The sequence below is a fragment of the Nothoprocta perdicaria genome, unplaced genomic scaffold (assembly GCF_003342845.1).
Source record: "Nothoprocta perdicaria isolate Ctin4 unplaced genomic scaffold, notPer1 scaffold_46, whole genome shotgun sequence".
NCBI lineage: Eukaryota > Metazoa > Chordata > Aves > Tinamiformes > Tinamidae > Nothoprocta > Nothoprocta perdicaria.
Genome location: NW_020455710.1, coordinates 2375262 through 2399207, shown reverse-complemented (window position 1 = coordinate 2399207; position 23946 = coordinate 2375262). Strand labels below are relative to the sequence as shown.

At 41.8% G+C, this 23946-nt stretch overlaps 1 protein-coding gene across 1 annotated transcript in view; it reads right to left on the bottom strand.

The window, feature by feature from the left end:
• Positions 1 to 10526: 10526 nt before the first annotated feature.
• ANKFN1 (ankyrin repeat and fibronectin type III domain containing 1) overlaps positions 10527 to 23946 on the bottom strand; it is a 55907-nt gene continuing 42487 nt past the window's right edge. The window contains exons 12-17 of the mRNA XM_026046922.1: positions 23302 to 23468; positions 21680 to 21830; positions 19751 to 19919; positions 16504 to 16670; positions 13696 to 13915; positions 10527 to 11532 (exon numbers count right to left, since the gene is read on the bottom strand). Of these exons, the coding sequence (XP_025902707.1) occupies positions 10736 to 11532; positions 13696 to 13915; positions 16504 to 16670; positions 19751 to 19919; positions 21680 to 21830; positions 23302 to 23468 (1671 nt within the window). The 3' untranslated portion in view covers positions 10527 to 10735. The remainder of the gene's footprint in view (positions 11533 to 13695; positions 13916 to 16503; positions 16671 to 19750; positions 19920 to 21679; positions 21831 to 23301; positions 23469 to 23946) is intronic.

The following is a 23946-nucleotide window of genomic DNA, read 5'->3' as shown; positions in this document are numbered from 1 at the left end:
GGGCCCAACGCCAGCATGAAGCTTCACAGCAGAAAGCTCATCCAAACTTAAACAAAAGGAAATAAAGCTCCATTTCTTTTCAAGTACAATGGATTGACATAGGGGGAAAGTCAGTGGGGCCAAATTCATCCCGCATGTTAATACCATGGCACTAAGGGTCCGAGATGAGTTTGGCTTGCTGTGGCTATGGCATTTAATTTAATTTACATCTACATTCTTAAAAAAAAAAAAATCAATTTGCAAGTACTTAGTAATATGATAAATATGGAACAAATTATCAGCAACAGCAGGGGAGACTTATAATACGTTTGAAGTCACTGAGAAACCCGTGGCGATGCCATCACTTGGAGCAATCTGTTTGACTTGGGCTTTGCCATGAGCACACGTATGAAACATTTCCATTCAACATGGAAGACGCGCGAGCCGCCTCTGACTGGAAAACCTTGCCCACATGGGCCTAGCCTGGATGTTTTTGCACATCAGGTGTTTTCCCACCATTTAGGACAGTGGTTTTCCACCCTTTCGGATCTGCAGAACCCTACAACCTCTATGAGATGAGCTGCCATCGCCTGCAGGGGAATTTAGCGCTGCAGGCAACTGGGCTCCATGAGACCCCTCAGACACGACACTGAGGCGGGCAATGGCTGCTCTGGGGAGCCAGGCACGCTGCCCGACCAACACCTCTGATGTGACCCCATCCCCTCAGGGGCCCTGGCGCAGCCTGTCCCTCCCGAGCACAGGCACTACCTGGCAAGAGGCAGCCACGGCCACCAGCGGTTAGCGAGGACATGATCCACACAGGCCAAGCAACGAGGCGCCATTTCCTGAGGGCAGCAGGGGCTGAGGTGACCTGGAGACTGCGGAAAACACCAGGGTTTTATTTTTTCTTCCCCATCGCACTCATTTATATCTCTATGTGCCCTGCCCTCCCTGCCGGGGGAGCACAAGGCCCTGGGCTGGCAGACGCCATTACCTGATGCTTCCCAGGAGAGGGCGCCGCGCCGCGGGCGCCATTTTGGGCGAGCCTGAGGCGAAGCGGGAGGACCGAGGCGAAGCGCAGTCCCAGCCAACAACGGCATAGTCCGTAGCCAGCGGGCCTCCTTTTTAAATGGGAGCTTGGGACAGCTGCAATAGTTGGTCAATAAAGACCTTTTTTTTGTGTGTGTGGTTTTGTGTGTTTGTACTGATGTGTGTTATGTGATAACATCTCCAAGCCCCTCGAGGGAAAATAAGGATTTTTTCCTCACTGCAAAGTGTCATTGAAGCACCCATACTGTCAATCACTATCTGCATAATCCACGCTGACTGGATAATGTGTTTTTAGTAGCAAATTAGGGGGCTTGATAAGGATATATTGATTTAAACTGGCAAAAGTATCTGTTCTTCCATGAATAGAAAACAACGCATCCTTCACGTAGGAAGCTCCATGATGGCTGCTGCGCTGGCCACCTGCACTGAAGGGCTGATACTCGAGGCTGGGCAGAGAAATCCGTCGGGGCTTAAGTGATGCCATTTAGTAAAACTCATCATCTCCAAGGATGCAGGACAGGGTAGGACACAGTCAGTGCCTCACTGTCCTTTGCGGGATTTCTTCATGAATCCCGCCGCCCCGCAGGGTCCTGCTATCTAAGCGCCGCCTGCGGAGCGAGATGGCTCCAGTCTCGAGCGGGTGCCTGTAGTCGTGCAAAAGCTCCGTTTCAGGCGTGCGGATCCAGAATGGGACCAACGGCGTGTACTGAAATGCTGGCTTATACATATCTAATCAAATAAAAAGATGCAGGACAGCTGCAAGTTGCACGAGGGGTAACGTCCGCCTTTGTAAGTGAACGGTCTGCGGTGCTCTATGGCTGCTTTGAAGAAGGACCTGAAACGGCAGCCTCCAGCTGAGCCCGCGGCACGCGAATTTACACTCGGTGCATCTTACATCTGGAGACAAGCAGCGTATAACTCTATACGCTGGCGCTGCGCCAGGGTTAAGCCCCCAGTCGTTGAAGCTGGATCTCTGGTAGCACTCGTGATGGGAGGTCAGGCGCAATGAAAGAGCCCTAGTAGTTCACGGAGGAACACACCAGCACCTCTCCTGATGGGAGGTCAGGCGCAGTGAGCGGGAGGGCCCCCCTCGTGCTGGCAGCTCCGCTCCAGCCTTTGGCCAGGCTCCAGAAGATTAAAATAGAGCCTTAGAATGTCCCCTCTGCAGCACGGCCAGCGGCGGCCCTGACAAGCCGGGGGTTGTGCTCGAACGCGAGTCCCGTGGGAGCCCGGGCTCCACGCGAACAGCTGAGGCTCTGAGGAGGGCTGGGCGGGCGGCCTTGCTGCAGCCCACGCTCGGCCGGGAACATGGGGATCAGGACGGAGCCGGGAGGCAGACGGGGATCCGAGCAAACGCAGGCGGAGGGGGAAGGAGCGCGTCGCCCCAGGAGAAAGCGCACAAAAATCCTTGTTCTTCTGGGGCCGAGTTCATGGCGGGAGCAGCCGCGAGCAGCGCAGCGGTTAAACTGCTCCAGCCTGAGTTCTGATTTAGCTCCTTTTTGTCATCAAGAAGATGACATACATAAAAAAAGCAGCATTTCCCTCTCAAACAATTTACAAAGCAATATGGGGAGAGGTGAAGGCTGTGCAGGTTCTTTTTAACGCTTCCACGTGTGAAGCAAAGTCACGACCCAGAAATTGCCACAGCTGGGGGCAGCTAGACCCACCTTTTCATACATGTCTGACCAATATCATGCACCTGATTTGCAACAGGGAGGACCTCGGGTGCCACTCCAGTCAACGGCAGGGGCAGATGTCAGCATCTCTTACAGAAGGACATTTCAACCCCATCATCCAATGTAGATTTATCAGTTAATAAATGCATCCACACCTGAAATGTTTTGCTTCAGGATGTTTAGAAAGTGATTACATGGAACAATGGACAGAATACTTCGGTCTTGCTTTTTGTTCTGAAAGATCAGAATTTTTGACTGAATTTATCTGGAAAATATCACATTACTTCAGTCAAAAGAATGCCTATATCATCAAATTCAAAGATTTTTTTCATGTTTCCAAAACAAGACCTTTATAATTGCTGCTACAATATATGTATGTTTGTATTTTAATTGATTTTATCATTAGTTTTTAAAGTGCAAAAGCGGCTTCTCAAGTTTGTCATTTTTGCATGTATCTGTATATCTGTGAGTACTGCAGAGCACTGTTTTGGGTTTTTTTTTTTTCCCAGCATGTTTTGTGAACTAAAAGTAGACTGAAAAATCAGAACAGTTAGAACTAGAAGTCATATAGTAAAGGACTAGAAGTCCTACTAATAAATAATTTAACAACTTTAAAGAAAATGGAAACATTTTTAATAACACCTTACTTTTTCTAAATGAACTTATTAATTTAAAGACAGAATTTGCAAACAGCAGGCCAAGGAAGAGAGAAGGGAATTTTATTAATAAAGACTTTTTGTATGTTTTCAAAACAAACAAAAAACCCAATTAAAACCCAAAGCTTTTTATTTAAAGACAAAATTTTAAATTGAGTTAACAGATTGCTCAGAAAGGTGACAGTTTATATAAGTCAACATGTTTGCATGGAACAACAAAATGGTTATCTTTTGCTCTCAGAAGATCAAGTCAGAAACATGCCTGTAGGAGTGTAAGTTCTTTCCAGTTGGTTTAAAAGCATTTCAGTAAAACAGCATACGACACGGAGGCAATTATAAAACAGCACTGTCTTCAAAAACCTATGGCAGACTTGCTCTGCAGAAAGGTCTGTAAGAATTGCACTGTTCACCCAGTTATCTTCTTATGTAAAGAAGAAATCTCAGCTCTGGGCAAGCAAAACCATACAAACAACCAGGGCCTAAAAATGCATGGTACATGCAAAAATGCACCGAAGTAATTTAAGTACATGCACACACAAAAATCCCTCTTTCTCCTCTGGTGTTTTTTTCCTAGTTAATTTGCTCAGAATTACTATACATGATTGATTACTTGCCTTTTTTTTTTTTTTTTTTTTTCTTCCCTTCACTTTTCCTCGCTCAATAAATGCATTTAAGAATCCTAATATATTGAAATTAAAAATCAAGGAAGCAAAATTGACAGACAGTCATGTTTTATCTTACATTTTAAGAAATATTTTGCCCTATAGTTCAACACCACTTTGGCTGTGCTTTAGTTAAAACATTTTCCCTCTGTGGAAATATCCACAGACGCGCAGTAGGATGCTGTTATGCTGAAGCTTGCAGTGGGCTGGCATGTCCTGGCTGAAATACAGACGTTTGTCAACATCTACATTAGCAAATACACTTGTGCACAAGCTACAGGTAATAGACAGATGACGTTGTAGGGCTGCTAGTCAGAACACTGTGTCTAACTCCGTGCTCTGCAACAAGCTCTCGGCTTGACCTTGGGCCTATCACTTATTCCAGCTCCGCATTATCTGTACAAAAGGGAGAACACTGCAGGAAACATGTAGAGAGGCTCAGACAGTATTAAAGGTGGTTAAAAGAGAGGTAACAAAGAAAACAATCAGTTACCCAAAAGAGACTTGTTCCAATTTCACTGCAGCATTCAAAATGGAACTGTTATATAAGGTTTGTAAGGTTTATAAGGTAATTCTCTCCGTGGGTAATATCTGGGGTGTTTCCTGACTACAATCAGATTACATAAGCCCCCAATGCAGCATGTTTACAAGGTGACTTGAAAGGCTGGATTCACACCAGAAACACGCAGCGTGTTCTGGCTGGCCTGTCGCTGTAAGTACCCACCTCAAACCTACAGAGCCTCTGGGACAGCCACCAGGCGGGGAGAAAGGGGCTCAGCCCGTGGGCCCGTGGGGTTTTAATGCCCCTCACTGCTCGTCTGTGCACAGGTCCTCAGCAGGGCATCATCACAGACCAGGAAGAGGCATCTTCAAACCTGGCTACGAGGACCCCACACCTGTAGGGAGGCATCTGCATTGATGCCAACTGAGCTGTGGCTTCTCTTGTCTGTGTTGCAAAATTATTTTCAGCCCCCAGTTCTAAAAGTCTGCCTGTTTTGTTTAGATTTCTGAATAGCAGGCTGATGTGAAAATGTGGCGACCACGTCTGAAAGGCTGGCCTTAAAAAATCACTCACTTTCCAATAATAATAAAAGAATTATGAGTAAAAACAAACTACATTCAAATTTCTATTGATTGTAAAGCTCGTGTATGTGGGTATCTGTTGATGGTCAGCCAGACCATATTTGAAAAAAAAAAAAGTTTAAAGATTATATGTATGAATGGTATTTAAGATTACAAGAACGTATGTTACCATCTTTTTTCTTGAGGATATAGAAGAGTTGAAATGCCTGATTTTAGAAGGTCACAAGAGTTTGTAAGAATATGAAAGCATTTCAAGCCTTTTAAAGCTTTAAAGAGCTAGGTTTCTATGATATTAGATCAAACAAAAAAAATCTATGCTAAGAATATTTTTATGACAATGATTCACTCGAATAAGTCTAAGATTTCTTTTCCTGACCAATTTTTTTTTCTAAAATAGTATTTAATATCTGAAGTTATAAAAAATATTTGTAGTCTTCAAAATTATTTTTATTGTCTATGTTATGTACTATACATGCCTCTTTCAGGAATTATTAAAGAAGCATGAGTCATACGGCACTCATTTACTCTTGGCTCTTGGCCATCCTCAATATATATTTTGCTATTTTCAAGCCATTTGTAGGTACATATGCATGAAAATACTGTTGTGTCAAGTCCCAAGGTCATAGTTAGCACAACATACATTGTTCATCTGTATATTTACAAAGTTTTAAAGCACATAAAATTGTGCATTATTATGTAGCAAAGTTTAAACTTTAACATACACTTGGTTGCATATATAGCAACAAGTTACAATAAAAATCTGAACAAAGACAACCAATAAACAGCCAAATTGCTATGTACAAACAAGGCAGGAAGCAATTAAACACTGCCTTGCACATTTCACTTAAATTACTTTTTCTCCGAGGGGAAAAAAACAACCCCCCTTCCCCTCCCCCAAGTCCCCAACAACCCTGAACAGTCTTCATGTTTTTCAGTTAAATAACAGGGGGACAAACCCTTCGTGCAGCTCGCATGGCGTTCAGCAGGAGATTCACTTGCATAATATGGGAGTGAAATTTGGTCCCTATTATAAAATGCAGCAGGATATTACGCAGTACATGTTCCCATCACAGTATGACTCGTAACACAGCACCAGGGGCCTGGCCCTCTGCGCCCTCCTCAGACAACAGTCCCGCTGACCTCTGGGGAAATATTCCACGAGATAAGCAGACTTTTGTCTTTTTTGCATGTTTCTTTTTTTATATACCAGCATAATTGTGGTGTTTTTATGCTAATTCCACTGATCCAGGTCCTCGTGTGGTGTTACGCCTCCGGAATGAGTGGAGCTGTGCTGATTTATACTAGGTAATATCTAACTTCAGTGGACTTACTCATCTTGATCTACATTGGTGCAAAAGAACCTGAAATAAGGTCTAAAGACAGCAGGACTGCACCTTTATAAAAACTAAAACACAAAATGCCTGTGCCGTTTAGCTTGAAGTGTGCTTAATAAATTATTAAAGTTCACAGTTGAAAGTAATTAGTGATACACCAATCACTTCCTTTAGATCAATTTCATTATTTTTCAACAAAGAAAATGAAAACAGTAATAAATATTAAAACCCATTCTTCTTATTTGACCAGCAAAATAGGAGGTTTTCCGTAGTCCCGTGTCAGATCAGCTTTGTAACACATTACCCTGTTATAGGATGACTGGGCTAAATCCTGCCTATGATGCTGTGGTGCAAAAAGGCTAAGGAAGCTCTTCTAGCCTCGCTCTTATTTCACCCCGAAAGTGCAGAAGGAGACACAGCGAGCTGGGTCAGAGCTCACGAGGCAGCAGAAACCGCCTGTTTCTGGTGCAGGAGCACCAGCTCTGCGTGCCGGCTCGAGGCAGGATTTAGCCTTACAAATTCTATGTCATGGAATCGAGAGACACATTATACTTACAAATAAAGTCATGCTTGTAAGTATATTTGTACGTTATTCTAGCTATTTTAAGTTTTGCTGTAGTGGAAAAACCAGAGACCCAAACTTGATGAAATCTCTGTTGTCTAAAAATTCAAGGCCCCTTTTCTAAAAATACTTTTTGCTGATGGCGAAGTTCAACACCTCAGAGAAATTCAGAGTGAGTTTCCAAGCTGTATACCATATTTTCAAATACACTATACCCTTGTTGTTTGTAAGGCTGCATTGAAGTTTTACATAACAGTCATGAGCCATGTGTTTAAACACCTTAAAAGAGTTGACCAGCAACTTAATGCATTTCTTTATACCCTGGGGAATTTAAAGATGCACCAACTTTTTCCAAAACACTGGGATTTAAATACTCTAAACATAAATGTTCAGGATAAAATATTCCATCCTCTCCCTCCCCTGTTAGTGGCTGTATTTAAAAATATTTATGCTTCAGCAGTGAAGGATTAATTTATAGATTTCTCTGTGTATGCTCTTACTTCATAGAAAATTTGGTTGTTAATTAATATCTAAAAAAGGCAAAACACCACACGCATGGGAGATGCATGCTGCCAGCCATAGGTTTCTCAAGACAAATTATCCGTGGGCAAACTACCTCTCGGGGAAGCAAGGAACTGTGAGGCTATACCTGCAGCTTACTTCTATCATTCCTAGTGCCAGCACAAACCAGGAAGTTTAGGAACATGGAGATGAGGGTCCATAGCTTATTTGTGGGGGCATAATATGAAAAAAAATGTCTTTTTTTCTGGCCAGGAGAAGAGGCACTCCCTGGAAAACATGGGACAAAAGCTCTGTGGCAAGATTTAAGTTAAGAAAGACTGATATCCAGAAATTTGCAAAGCCTAAGAACCCACTTCAGGGTAGAGCTTCGGCTGATGTAAGTGGGCAGTGGGTACAGACTTACTCATTTCAGTGGAGCTGTCTGCTGGCTAGTGAAATTCTAGTGTGCTGTGGTCTCAGGCTCAGTATTTGCTGTGTCTATGCATGATGCCTTGGAGAGGGACCTGTGTTCCCACTGGAGAAAAGGTTCCTAAGAGAACTGCAGAAATGCTATAGTTAGCATTGCAACCATGCTTGAAAGGCACCTCTTTCTACTATTTATTTTTCTCCGAGTAGGGAGCTGCCTTAGCACTCACTGAATAGGTAGGGATCACAAGTTAGCATAAAGAACAAGTATTTCTACAAAAAAGACAACTCAGTGCTATACAACCAAAAGTATTTAAGGTCAGAACTATCACTCACTGCTTTAACTATTAAATTATGTGGAAGAACCTCAGTTAGGAGGTAACAGGATCAAGGAAGCATCTCCCCTGAGGCATCACGTTAACACCACTTCCACCTAACAAGGCTAAAACCAAGATGGGTTTGATTGTGGCATCTGCACTCCCAGAATCAACTAAATCCTCTTAGTGCAGGTAGGGTTAGTTACTCTTAAGTCAAGTTCTTTCTACCATCAAAAATCAGCTCTTCATCAGATAATTGACTACTAAAAAAGCCGAGCAAAACAAGTAGAAAACAGACATTTTCACATTCTTACCTAACTAGTAGTATGCGCTTGTGCTTTTGCTGTAAATTTTGTTATTTCTAGCAAACTCACTGTTCCTGAAGAGCCTCAGCAAAGCAAGGTGGGTTTCATCTTGGGAACGTCTTGTTTCATCTCATCACTTTCTGCGAAAACATATGGCCTCAACATATTGTTATTTTTATTCCTTAATAAACAGTTCTGTGGCAGTTTTGACTAGAGGCTGAACAGGTTGAAGAGCCAGGACTAGGTGCTGCAGACGCCAAAACAATATAAATTGTTCTGGCATCTGAATACAAGCCTTACATGATTCTGGCTCTTACCAATAAAGAACACTTTGCTAATGAACATAATTATCTAGCGAAAAAGGTGGTACTAGGACAGTAAAACATCCCTGTTTGGCTCCATTGGTGTATGAGTCAGGTTTTCCCCATGCAATTCCATGTGGTGTAAATGTACAATGTCTGTCCTTCTAGCTGCAAGTTGGCACTGACATTTCTTCCCCCGCTTCACCTTCACACCCACAGGAATTTTCAGTGTGGGTCCATTCAAAGTCTCTGGAAGTGAATGGAAGCCTTTCCATCCTCACTGAGCTCTGCACCAGGTAATGAATGAGTAATTTTGGTGCAAAAATCTAATCTCCCTCTCCCCAAAAAGAGGAATTACAAACGTAAACCCCTTATAGAGAGTTTTCTCCCTCATATCACAGCAAAGACTCTTCTTGGCTTCTGCACACTGACCCAGCATAAAATAGTGAATAACATTTATTTTTGAATTTATAGATTGAGTGCTCAGGGATTTTAATAGCACTGGGGTTATGGAAGTGCTATTTTAATAAGGACCACAGATCATGGGCCCAAATCCTTACCTTCACCTCATGGACTTGTAAACTCAACCATTTAACTCAAATCTCTTTATTGGAGGCCTCAGAATGCATCCACCTGGAGGCTGAAAAATTGAAAGGCAGAAGGCTGCGCAAACATGGAATGAGGGAATTTAACCAGCAGGAATGTGGCCTATAAAATTAAACTTCAAGAACTGTTCAAGAAAAATTAAAGTTTGTGCAACAGCTGGGTTTTCTCTTAATATTAGTTCATTAGTTCTCCAAAAGTTATGGTTCTTATTAAAACTGATTACATTTTGGAATCATCTTCTGTAGTACTAACACTGTCTTATTTTACTTGCAAAGGACAAAATCATGACTCACTGTGATCTGCCGCCTAATGATATTAATATTTATTGAGTCATCAGAGGTGGACTCAAAAGATCTCAGATTCCCTAATCTGAAATGACAGAGTATTCCTAATACACAGTGATTAAACAGCCCTGGAGTTTACAGTGAGTATTCAGGAACAAAAGCTGGTGCATTTCTTTCCCATGAGCGTCTGCAAGGAGAAGGAATCCACTCTTGTGCAGTGGGCAAAGCAGAAGAGGGAGCTTCGCTTTAGTCTCATTTAGACCCTACCTGATACTCATTCAGAGCCTGGGCTCGTTCTCTCTGCTCTTGACCTTAAAGGTTCACTCCCTTCCTTGTAGGGTTTTAAAATAACAGGCTACTTGCATGATTTGAAATCTAAGCTCGCGAAGCAAGACCTTCAGTGAGAATGACTGCGTGAGGCTCTGAGGGCGCTCAGATACGGTGCTGACGGCGCGTTCCTAGATACTGACAGAACTTTCTGTTCTCTAAATGGCTACAAGCTCTGGGATAACCGTGTTACTCGACCAGTTAGCACTTTAACTGTAGGCAAACTAAATCTATTCAAGAAGCAGGCTGAGAAGTAGAAAAAGGCAAAGGAAATGCAGGAAAATAGATTAAGAGAAGCTTAGGACACAGTCCCAACATGACGACACCAAGGATGTTACAGTTTCTGCTAACTTGCAGGCAGCACCACTTGTGCTTAAAATTCTGCATGCTTGGATATACATGGGCATTCAGAGAGCTGCACTACCTGATTACCAGATTTGCAGCCACAGAGCGTTCTGTTACAAGGTGAATGGCAGGACTCTACCTGCAAAACTGCAGATGCAAATAAGAACTCTTGCATCGTGAAGGATACTCCTGTAAGACTGGGACTCTTCCGAGTATCAAGAGTTGCCACAGGAGGAGTTGGATTTTTCAGTGTGGTTTTCAGAGTACGTCCCTGTGTGCATAATGCTGTCATTGTGGAGCAGTGGGAAGCAGTGCCGGGGTTACAGTGTGCTGCTGAAGACTTCTGAGACAGAAGAACCTGACTGGTCATCTGGACCCGTTTGCTGTTGCATAGCATCGTGCACACCCTTATGTTCTACAGACTGTGGGCTCACTGCCAAGGACTTGCCTTCTTCATGCAGCAATGTTGTTTCATAAGGCTCAACATGTATCCTATGGAGATGCTGCCTTGATTCCTCATACTTGCCTTTCCCATCTTCTGGAAGGCTGGATGTATGAGGTAAGAAAGTGCTCCGAGAGCCATTGGCAGGAAGCTTTATCTGCTCAGTGGAGGTAGGTTCTTGAGATAAATCTGTAGATCTCAGGAGATGCTGAGTATAAACGCCTTCAGACAGAGAGCCAGACTGTGTCTCACTGTGCACACGTAGCCAACGATGCTGACGGCTGAAGTAGTTGTAATGTTGGTGCTTCCCTAGCCTTTTTTTACCCAAAAAGCTCAACGGCTGCCTGGAGCTAGAGGACTTGTCTATGCTTTTTGATGTAAGCCCTGACATTGTTAGATTACTCATGTACTCTGTGCAATATTCAGCATTAGTATCAAAGGCACTACACTCTTTCAGGCCTTCTTTCAACGTTAGGCAGGGCTTCATGTCATGGACTTGGAGAACATCAGGTGCGCTGCCACCTAGGCCACTGCCTGCCTGCTGGGATATGTCATTTGAGGAGGAATATATTAAGTCTAATTCTTTGGGACTTAAAGCATCGCTGGAATCATAGTCACTGTCAGTTGGAAGGAATACTTCAGAGCAGCCTTCTTCATCTGAGCAGGGCTGGGAATCTGAAAAGAGAAGTGATTACTACCAACAAGACAAGCACATTAGAGGAATTGCTTAAATGTCACATTTTTTTTCTCCTTGACTTGGAATCATACCCATAATTCCAAAAATCAATGTGAATTTCTTCTGTGAAAACGCCCGTGAGCCCAGGAGACAGTAGCCAAGACAATAATCAGGGAGGATTTGCAGATGTATTAGAGAGGTGGCGGTAAGAATTAGGAAAACCCCAAAGGATTCATGTATTGAAAGGAATTGAGCACAGGGAAGAATTTGAATTTGAATTGGGATTAAGTTTTGAAAGGATCTGTTTTCTTTTATCTTGTTTTCACTAAATTTGATAAAGATGGGGATTTGGGAGACAGAGAAGCTCTAATCCAGATTCGCTGTTCTTTAAAGACGTCAGAGGAGTTACTCCAAACTTACACCTCTGTAGCTGTGAGCATGTGTGTGGAAGAGGTCTGAGGCAAAGTGAGGAGGCGGGTGAGCAGAAAGACCCCACTGGGTGCATTAGGTATGTGCAAATTCAAAACTGGCACAATTAACATATGAATTTGATGAAATTTGCACTGGCACTGAAACCACTGTTGTCCTTTGGATACAGAAGGATCAATAACATAACAAACAGCGACATATATGATTAGAATGCACTGATGCTTCTCTGCTCCACTGCTGACCTGGATAGTTTATATTAGTTTCAATGGAAAAAAAAAAAAAAGCCAGTACATTTTATGTAGTGCCAACTATTCACTTTGACCTAGTGTAAATTACCATATAGCAGGGCAATAATGGCTCAAGCCCATGCAGGGCAAGATAATGCCCTAGGTTACATGGTGCCAGAGCTAAGGCACAGAGGATTATTCTGCATTCATGGTATGCAATACAGGGAGAAATTTAGCTCAGAGAGAGGTGCTGAGAAAGAACACCACTGTGTGAGGGAGCAAACAAAAGCATGTGACACCACAGACTTTGGGTTTCTTTTAATCTAATCTAATCAGGGTAGATTTATATGTTGTTCTTAACTGTAAAAAAAAGTCACTTTGAGAAATAAATTATCATTATCAAAATGGTCATGGGAGGTGTTTAATGCAGAATATGCTGCTTTTGTTTTTACCATTTCATTTAGTTATTGCTTAAGGACAGCCCAGCAGAATGAGGGTTTACATATTTCTCCAAATTCCTTACTCAGTTAGCAAATTGTTACCGTTTCATTTACTTCCTCTTTATTTGATATGATTAATTTTTTTCATCACTTTAATTCCGCAGCTGTTCAGAGAAGCAATAATGGCGAATGAAGAGGACACTTATTTCTGTAATTTTGTCTTTTAAAGGACATATCTAAACCAATGAGGACTCTGAAATAATGTGAAACTGTTAAATCAAACTGGACTATCAACACTAACATTTCTTCCATCAAAACAAAGACAGAGGAGCATGAGAAAGTTACTTCAAAGTAGAGGAATGGTGAAGGAATGGAAAGAAAATGTCTGTAATGCTACAGAAACAGAAGTGATAAATGGTGAGTGTGGAAAAGTGTGAGTCCCATCTGGGACAAAATGTCAGAAACTACTAACGAAAAGACATAAGCGCAGTAAGAAAGGACCAATAGCTTTAGTTCAGTAACTCATCACCAATCTAGTAAAACTCTTTGAACATGTGGACAATGTAATACATAGGCACATTTGGGTTTCTGAAGAGCTTTTGACCAGATTCTTCACAAAACATTCTTAAGAAATGAAGCTGTAATTGAGATAAAAGGAAAGCTCCTTCCTCAGATTAATAACAGATCAATGGTGCAGAAAACAAACGGACTAATAGTCAGCTTTCACCATGGATGGATTTTACTAATTCTGGAGGTCAAGGAAGAATTAGTGGTAGGACCTGTCTTATCCAACCTATTCATTAAACAATCTGGAACAGCAAGACAATAAAGTTGGCTGATGATACGCAAGAACTCTGAGTAGTGGAAAGCAAAACATGATTGTAAGGATTATAGAGGGTTCTCAGGTTCTCAAAGACAATGTAGCTAATTATTAGAGTAGTTAATGATTGGTAAAATACCCTGTCAAGCATGGGAAAAAATAGTCCTTTTATAAAATGGAATTCAAGAACTGTTTTAATTAAAAGCGAGTTCAAAGATTTTCTTTGATAAACAAAATCTCTCTTACCACTCACAGCTTTTCTCCTCTGGCTTCTTGTCTCAGGTGAGGCGGGAGGTGAAGGAAGACAATCGAGATGTGAAGATGTGGAACTGATTTTCTTCTGGGTCCGCTCTTCTGCAAGGTCGACAAGCTTCTTGATGGGTAAGCCAGGGGCGGGCTGCTTGTATCTCGCATACTGCAGTGCTTCTGTGATCCACCTCGTTTCCCGCCAGATCTCATCAATTTGCTTGGGAGGAAAAAAAGAGGGCCAAAATCCACAATTAATTCTGGACTATATTAATTCTGGACTATATTAATTCTATTTATTGCTGCAACCAATGAATGGGTGGTAGCAGTGAGCGCAATATCCTTCCGTTGCAGTATCCTTCCTAGAGCTTCCCTTTTGCTTGGCATCCTGCAGAAGCTGCATTTAAAGTATAACTGAGCCTCCACATTAATATTGTAGTGTTTAAGAGCAACGATTTCTCAGCTACGTGAGCCACATTCTGCAAGAATGTCAAGGGGAAGAAGGGTAAGTAAAAGTCAGTGGTACTGTGTGAAGCGAGTGTAATCAAATGGGGACACAGCAGAAGGATTAATGAAAAGCAGACTCCGTATTGATAGATTATCAGGCTGGTTCACTGGCACCTCCTCTTAGCTGAAGATTTTTTTTTACCAAATGCATAACCCAGCTGTGGAACATAGAGTCAAAGGACACTGTAGATGTCAGAAGCTTAGCAAGGGTAATCCTTGCTGGGCACTGCTGGGGGGAGTATAGCTGGCTGGATCAATCTCTAGTTTGACCTAGCAGGGCCGTATTTACGTACAGGTGGAATCCTGTCTCCAGCAAAGTCAGTACAAGCCTTGCCATTGAGTTAATTTGGGCTAAGAATGTACACCAATTAGAGCAGTAAAGGGTTCAGGGATTCATTTTTAACTCATTTCCAGACTTCTGTGTATCCCCATGAAGAAAACACACTGGGTTGACCAGTTAGCAAGCTTCTTGCTGACTTGCTTTTGCAGACTTTGCATTTCCTTACTGTAATCCTCCCCCAACTCAACTGCATGCAGTTTATTAAAATGCAAATCCTATTGCTTTTCTCCCCAGTGTCACTCTACAGTGTCTCCTGGGATAAAGGGCCAGTCACTTCTTAATGAACTGTGGTTCTTACACAATTTAGGAACATCTGAAGCATTATGCTACATAAATTACAGCTTAACTGCAATTTTAGCTCCAGTTTCTATAGATTTCTTGTCTTGCTCTCTAATGTTCTGGTAAAGATGCTGAGTACCTTATCTGCTGGTTTTTTTTTAATTATTATTTAAAAAAAATCTTTACTTTTTGGTTGCCCTCTGACTCCTTTTCAGAGCTGCATTTATATAGTCTCCTTTACTCTTTACAATGTTTGGTTTGTGTAGTGACTTCAACACTGTCTTAGATCTAGGATCACACAAATGCTCTTGCGGTTTTGTGGTCACCACTGAAGATTGTGGTATGTGGTGGGCTGAGATATTTTTGCCAATAGGTAGAATACAGCTGGTTTTCATTTGAGAGGAAACCTGACAAGGCTAATACACTGTCACAATAATTCAGCACAAAACACTGAGCTTGAAAATTCTCTCCTATATTTTCTGAGCATATACTGGTGACTTGAACACTTTGGAGAAGAGGAACACACAACTATCTATGCAGTGCATGTGTATTAATAAAACATGCATTTCTTTTTTTGATGTGAAGGGTAATATTATCCTAAATGCTACTATACACTGGGAACAACTAGCTTTTCTGGATGTGAGAGTGGGAAGATGAGGAGGAAGAGGATGGTTGAAAGGCGGAAGCACAGTAGAGCATTTCCTGCTGCAAGTTTCCAACAGCTCCAGCACGGACAAGGCTAAAAGGGTTTAAATTTAGAGCAAGGAGGGCCAGAAATATTATAGTCAGATTCATAAGTACAGAAGATCATGAAAGCCACCAATGGGATACATGGTTGTTTTGGCCCCTATTTCAAGAGAAGGTTGCTTGAGTATTAACAATGTAGAGCTGTCAATTAATCTGCACCTCACTTGTAGAAAGACAATTCAACCATGTCCATCAACGCACTATGCAAAGGCCATGGGCTTTATCCACAAATCACCAGTCACCACAAAGTTTTGCAAAAATACAGGCCTTGCTACATTGCCCCATGGGGTGTAGTTCAAAGATTGCTGAGTTAAGTCTTGGTTTGGAACAGTACTGGAAGATCAGTGTGAGCAAAAGCAAACTAGGCCAAGTGGGGTAACAATTGCAATCCTACCGCATCAGGGGAAGGAAACAAAATTTCTTCTTGGTGCTGGGCAGAACTACCAGCTCTTTAAGGGCCAGCCTGCTACCTCGAACACAAAACTGCTTTGTTCACTGTGATGCTAGAGATGGAGATCGCCTCCACGACCTAGTCTGAATTTTCATTTTATTTTTTTTTTAATTGGCGTATTATCAGGGCAAAGATCCACTAATATGGAGAAAAGGCCTTACCCAAACGAATGGCCAAGCATGGTGTTAGCTTCCCTCACGTACATGGGAGTAAGTTTTACAAGCAAACTGACACATTTTTTTATAACAGTCTAGTATAACTGTCATTTGATTTTACCCATAAAAACCCTTGTATAAAAGCAACAACTAAGGAAATCATGTTCTGGGTCTGAGTTTCATAAAAACAGAATTGCACTTTTGATACAACTGCTCTTTTTATGATGTCTGTGAATAATTCACCAATTAGATTTCAAATTACAGCCCCATGCAATTTTTAAGAACGCCACCTTAAAATCTCCCTGGCGTAGTCAGAAACAGACTATTACCTGTATGTAGTCTGTAACTTGCTGGTGTCTTTGTTTGGCTGCAGCGACTTCACTGTCTGAAATTGCTTCCCTCAGGGACTGCTGGGTTTTCAGAGAGTCCAGCTCTATGACAGCAGAAAGGCGGCAATACAGGCTTATAAATTTTTCCTTGTAACAGCAAAAATGAACTGTGAAAAGACCAAATGCAGAGGAAGCGCTGTTATATTCTGGTTGTGAAATATGAAATCCTTAGCTTTCATAACACAAATTTTATTCAATATAATTACTAACACTTCAGAGGGGTTACTTCAAGCTAGAAATAAATAACAAAGGATCTAATTCTTCCCTCATTTATACTAGTTTACTCTGTAACTTCCCCAATTTCAAACAAATCATTCCTAGTTTATATCTAAGTGAAGGGATAATCAGGTCCTTAGTATGCAACTCCAGAGGCTGCTTTGCCTTTGATAGCTTTAATCAGAAAGGCTGATTTTAAGGCTTTTATAGCTCATTATGCAATAGCAGGGTTCTTGTAACAGTGACAGTCTAAGAATATAAAAGAGGAAAGGTTTTCAGGAAGGGGTAATTTCTTTATCAGGCAAGTAGTGATATGACTGGAAAATGGAACCCATCTTTTATTTTAATTGAGTGTTTCAGAACGCAAGTATCATTTTGCAGGGTAATAATTTTGTCTTGGGCTAGACTAACTTCCAATCAGTAACTCAAATGTAAGTGACTCAGCAGTAAAAGCATTTCTGGGCTGTCACAGTTTGGGTGATACAATTAAAATCTTTTAAGTGTCACTAATTGCACACTGTCCCTTGCCCTCTTACGCAGAAGGGCAGCCACAGGCAAGTCAGAACTGACCCCTGTCTCAGTTAATTGGACTTCAGGAGAGCACAGAGCTACCTGGGCCTCCGTGGGAAGGGCTAGTGCCAAGAGAGGAGCTTCGTTGGGGAGCTTCGCTCGCTCCCAAAGCTGCCTTCTTCCAGAGCCTGTGCTTGCTCATGCAGAGCTGGCCAATTCCCGCTGCAAACTGCAGTGCAGACACACCAAAACCCGCACAGGGAGAACTGGTTTGCAGAAATACTCCCCCATTCATTGGCGCTCCAATAAACTGAAGTATGGGGCACAATCTTGTTACAGCAGTGAACGGCAGCTGGCTTAATGCTCCTGGCTTGGGGATTGATATTTTTTGGGGTATTTCAGGTGTAAATTGCATAGATTGTTCTTATCATAAGCCTTCGAACACAGGTAAAAAGGCATATCATATCTGTCATCCTTTGCAAATACATGAAATCAAGAAATTCAACCTCAGAAGCATTATTAGCATAACAATGAAGGCCAAATCTGAACACAGAAATCTCACCAAAAAAGAGTGAAAGAAATAATTCTACCTTCTGGCTTCCCAATGATGCCTAGATGTTGTAGGGATCTAGTGTGAATAGTGTGTGGTCTTACAGTATATATGCCATATGTGGTGGACTCTTGAGTGAATTACAGCCGCGGTTTCAGCTTCAGTGCTGAAGTTTCTAGCCTTTGTGGTTTTAAGTCAGACCCTTTAATGTTACTTTAACAAATGTTACTTCAACATAGTCTTTTGTGGTTATGCAATTATATAGTTGGTAGCCACGAGCTAATAAGGAATGGAAGCTTCTAATATTTGAGATGTGAATCACAACTATTTTATAGAACATCAGGGATACATATATAATAAGTCATATAGAAAATGTCATCTGCATTTGGCCAGATGATTGCTTACTTAAAAAAAAAAATCAAAACTTGAAACTCGGCCTTCTTGCTGTTTTTTCCTCCATCAACTGCAGCAACACTGCTAAACAGAGAGGTCTGGCCCAGGATGCTATTTAGAGACTACTCTGTTGAATGTTTACCTGTACCACATCATCCCCACGCGGTCCCTACTGTTCTATGAGCTCAGTGCAGACGGTGTCCCAGAGAAAAGAGGGACTCCTGCCCAGGGCCTGTGTGCCACACAGGGAGAGAGAAATAGTCTGCAAGACCTTTAGTGTAGAGATAACTCTCACCAGAGATGATAGGATTCATTGATTTGCACAGTGAATGCAACAGTCACCTCTCCTAGGCAGAAATAACGTGCTTAATAAACAGAATCTAACTGTAGACCTTGAGGTTACAGAGCAAGAAGACAGTAAATCTGGCTGCAGGACACTGAGTGCCACAGACATGCGATCTAAAGCAATAAATTAACTCTGCTTGTTCAGTTATCTCAGTTCTCTTTTGAAGGGGTAACTTTACCCCGGCAGACTACACAGCAGCTCATGTATTGTCTGTACCTCTCAAACTTCTGCTCACTCAGCTGTCATCTGCTCTCCTGCTACTGGCATGAAAACCTCAGGCTGTCACAGGCACCACTCTTGGTGCTGGGACTGATGCGACATGGACACAATTTTATGTTTCTACCTGATTCAAATCAAATTTGTGCTGCTGCATGATGGCAGGTCACAGATCTGTTGTGACTGCAGAACCACAGACTTAGGGAGCCCCTCTGTCACCACCAGGCATCGTTCTCCTGCATCACTGCCTCTAATAGCAATTTTCAATCATAAAATGCTGGGAAATCCTCATCTTGGGAATTCCTACCTACGCAGTAATGAAATGAAACAGGAGGGCTGAATCTGCTCCAGCCCAGGATGCGCTCCCTAAAGAAGGGCATTCAAGTCTCAATCCAAGGTGAGTCTTCCTCACCGTAACAGACTTTTCTTGCATCACAAAACCAGGACTGAATCTCCTGATTTTTTTTTCAGGAATTTGAAGAGATTCCAATTGGAAGATTGGAAGGGAACGACACTCAACCCTTTCACAAAGTCGCGAGGGTGCCCCACTATCTGTAATCAGGGACTGCAAAACTCTCCCCTACAAAACTGCTAATTACTCTTCTGACAATTTAAAGGAATGTTTAAATCTGCTTTCACAGCTCTCGCATTTTTAACTTGTGTGTAATTTTCGGTTTTGTTTTCTAAAGGGCATCATCTTCCAAATAAACTTAGACACATACTGGATAACTGTGGCTTTTCTCAATGCTTTGCATTTCAAGAACGATTGCTACAGTATACGCTTTAACTGCTCTGCTCCCTCTGTAACTTGTACACAGTTATAGGTAGTGTTGTTGCCAAAGCCATCATGTGATTTATTGACTCTCCACTGGGACAAGGGGGAAAACAGATACAACTTTGTGATTTTATTATAAGGAGCCTGGGTTAATATTTCTAGGTGAAGCAAGCTACTATACCGAGTTCAAACATCTGAAGAGGGAGGTTAAGAAATCCTGAGTGTGGGGTGTAAGGATTATTCTGTCCTGGGGCAGTGCAGACGTCGTCTGAGGCGGGGAGCAGGAGAAGAAAGGAGACATTGTGACCCAGTTCCAACACCTCCTGTGTATACAGACGGAAGTGCTTAGCCTGTAGAGGGACACGCGCGGGGAAGAAATAGGAGAGAATTACAACATGGCACTTATATAAACAACACCCCAAATGATATAAAACATTAAAGAAAATTTGCACGACATCAAGCTCGGCATTTTTATAAAACATAAATATTTGGGGGGGGCCCTAAATGTGGGTTCATGTCACTACATAAAATAAAGATTTAAAGCTGCAATGTTCCACATTAAAACAACACGCACAGGCACAACCCCCCTGAAAACAACATTTATGTTTCTTATTAGGCAGAAAATGATCACATGCCATGTGCTTTTCAAGATTATGATTGCATAATTATGTGAAAACATGAAAATGGATTCAATTAAAAACCTTTAAGATTCAATTTAGGGTCGGTTAAAAGAAATATGCAGCTCTCCCTCAACACAGCACCGAAAAGTTTTAACAAGTGCTGCAGCAAGAGAAAATGGCAAACGCAGGAGCTGGCCCGAGGCTGCTGTACAGCTGCTGTGTGCAACCCCGCATTTTGCTCTGCGTTCGCAAGTGTCACTGGCCATGATTCCATTTACCAGAGTAATAATAAAAATACATAAATAAATCCGCTGAATCAAAAATTCAATTTATTAAGCCAGAAGTTGGGTCCTGAGTCATCAAAACAGTTTCAATTGTGTTTAACCGCAAGGTCACATTTTTGCCCGTCTGTCATGCACAGTGGACAGGCTAAAATGCTTGGCTGAACTGCAGCCTAATGAACAAACTGCACATTGATTTCAATATTTTAGTCTCTAACTTAAAAAAATAGGATGCACAAAAGCTATGACCTCTAAGAAAATACACTGGTGCAGAGAACTGTACAGAGCCCTATTGAATTAGAGGGACTGACCACAAGGCAGCACATCATCTGTCTTAATTTTGGATTTACTTGAAGCTTACTTGGCTCTTCCCTAGCTAGAAGGTGCTGCACCGATGGATTCTTTTTACAAGTAAAGCCTAAACCTTTCAAAATCAAGAAATGGAGAACCAGATTAATTTATTTTAAAGCCACATCTTTCTAATTTACTTCTACTTTAAGCCATCTTACACTGGCAGACCAAGATAAAATTGGCTTTGTGTAATGAAGAAACAAATTCCTTAGTGCATCTAAGCACATTCCTTGTGCATCTTCCACATCATTGATTATCCTCACTTTACTTATTCACACATGCTTTTTTGGGTACTTAAATCTAAAGTCAGAAGCCAGATACCTCTCCTCACTCACAGCAATCTGGAGGCCTGGAATTACATATTTTCAGAAGTGCTATGCTTACCTGTGTATAAAAGAATTGCAGAATGCTGTGTCTTCAGCAGGTCTTGTGTGCACCCTTGCTAATATTGCAAGAATTGACTGAGAGAACAGTCAATTACCCTGCTTTCCTGAGAAAATACCTATCCTGCTTTGCCAGCCCGCCGTAAAGGTGCTCACATCTATGATTCTATGTGTGCAAAAGTGCTTCTTTGCACCTGCCTGAAGCTGAACGAGTATGCTGACAGACACAGAAGTTGAAGCTAATTGAAAATTTGTCTCTTAATCCTTATTTGTTCACACAGCCAGGGAAAGAACTCTTCCTGGGGGTGTTCTCCCCACACACATTTAAAGTAATTGGATACAAAGCTTCTCTGCTTTTCTTTTTTTGCAACCTTACCACTTAATCTCTACTTGAAAGTTACACATTTTGTAGGTTCTAGTTGTGTTCCTAAGAATCAGTTTTATAAAAGGTGATAAATACCACAAAGGAAAATACCTGATGTGGAGGTAGATTGATCTGTTTAAGGAGAGCTTTCACTGCCATCTGGAGCTCATACAAGAACAATTGAGTAGGGCAGTCTGAAGTATGATCCATACTTTCCACGGATTCTGAGCCAGAAAGTGTTTGGATCCATTCCCACTCATCTCTGTATGTTGAGTCAAGTTAAAATTAGAAATATAACAAAAGTTCAGTGCACAAGGAGGAATTCAGTGTATGTGCATTTGGGATCTGTTGATAGTTTAATCCTCATATAGCAAAGCATTCTAAAATTGTGCAATCCTGATTGTTTGTGGTTCAAAATCCAACTCTGAAAAGTTTAATTTTTCTAGCACATGTACATCAGGCTGAACATTCCTTGCTAACATCTGAAGGTCCAACTGCCTTTGAAATTTCACTAAGGTTGCTCAGTCCAGGTTTTCTTTTCCACATACTTTATTCCGTATCTACCACAATCTTTTATAAAGCATGCATTGGAAATGACAACAGTGACAATTCTTGGGACGTTTGCTTTCTGTTACAGACTCTCTGGAACCGCTGGAGCCAGAGAACTTCCTGGTTGCTAGACATTTATCCATTCTAGACCTGATAAACATGGGAATCATCTTTCTGGATCTAATTCTTAATCCACCCTGCCCATTATTCTGTCTTGAAAGGCTGCCAGCACCAAATGTTCCACAGAAAGTACAAGAAACCCCACTACAGGATGAATAATAGACGTGGGACAATCTGCTCCTAAATAAAGATCTGATCTTAAACCTCAAGTATCAGAGACTGTTATAAACTCTGAGGCATTAGGCTTTATATTACTTCCAAAATTATTGTTCGTATTAACTACTATACTCTGGATATCCTTGTCGTGCCTATAAAAATGGAGTTCCTCTTTGAATTTGAGTTCCTCCATGCAAAATTCTCAGCTGGTTGCTAAAAGTGTATAGGATTAAAAAGCACCGGGGAAGGGAAGCGAAGAGAAGGGAAAGGGGAAGAAGTCCTTGCCTTGCCCACCAGGCAAGGACTCAAATAAATGTGCAAATAAATGTATTTGTCCAATAAGACAAGAAAAGGAACAAAGGACTTGGGTGGCAAAATGGCTTTTCCAGTACCTAGCAGTTCTATAGCTGCTAGCATTTGTCTGTGTCTTCAGTTGCCATATGTTTGCTGTGGATTAGGGCTAGAATCTACATATTACACAGGAAAGGACACTGAAAAATCAGGAAAACACATGCAATGCCTACAGAAAATCAACACCAAGGGTGAAAGGGAATTCACTGGAGGCTCAATAAAGGCTGCAGGCTGGGGTATCACCAACAGACACGTGCAAGATGATTACGGCTCTACAGAGCCCAGGATCAGCACTTGAGCAATCACAGCATAGTGTCCACAGAAAGCAAAGGGATTGTATGTTTATGTTGTGAGGTCTTTAGAAATGCTGGGAATATGCAGGTGCACCTCTTTAGTTCAGCACTGATCTCTATGGTACCCACCTGGGCCAAACTTTGCTGAAAGCTATAAATTTGGAATGGTAACTCAGCATTTGCTTTTAAATTTGACAAACTGTTTCAAACTTCACACAAACACTCTCTGCATAGGTGTGTGTAAATACACATATATTTACTTACTTGGAAACATTGCAGTTATCTCGGATTTTGACATGACACAGGACATTAGGCAACTTCTGCAGTACCAGAACTTTGATTTGATCCACAGAGCTGCAGAGTTTAAGGTAACCCAAATACAGGCCGGGAGGGAGGCGTTGCTGACTTCGTTTGTGATAGGAAAGTATGTCCTGTTTTAAGAGAAACAGTCCTACATAAAAATCTCATTTTTTTTTCCACATAAGCGGAAGAGTATGCGATCAAAAAGCAGCAACTGTTTTCACAGCCGACGTTTTGTTTCAACACTGTTCCCAATTCGCAAAGCATTTAAGCACATGCTTAAGCGTATAAATAATCTCTGGTAGTTTGGATGCACTTGGAGAACTTTCTGCTGCTACACACAAATAGGCAAGTTGTCTGTGTCCTGCAGGAACTGGCCCTAAAACCCTGAGGTTTTACATTCTGTGAACTGTGCTATTTAAATTAGCTTAAGTAACACCCATCTCTGCACTCCTGTCTGATCATTTCAGCAGGGAGCTGTGTCAGGGAACTGATTCAGACGAAAACAACTCCAGAAAAGAAGCTGTTATTTTATTATGGCATTTTATTCAGCCAGATCAGTTCCCCGATTGCCTTGGTCTACAGCATACATGGAGTAGAGCAGCACAG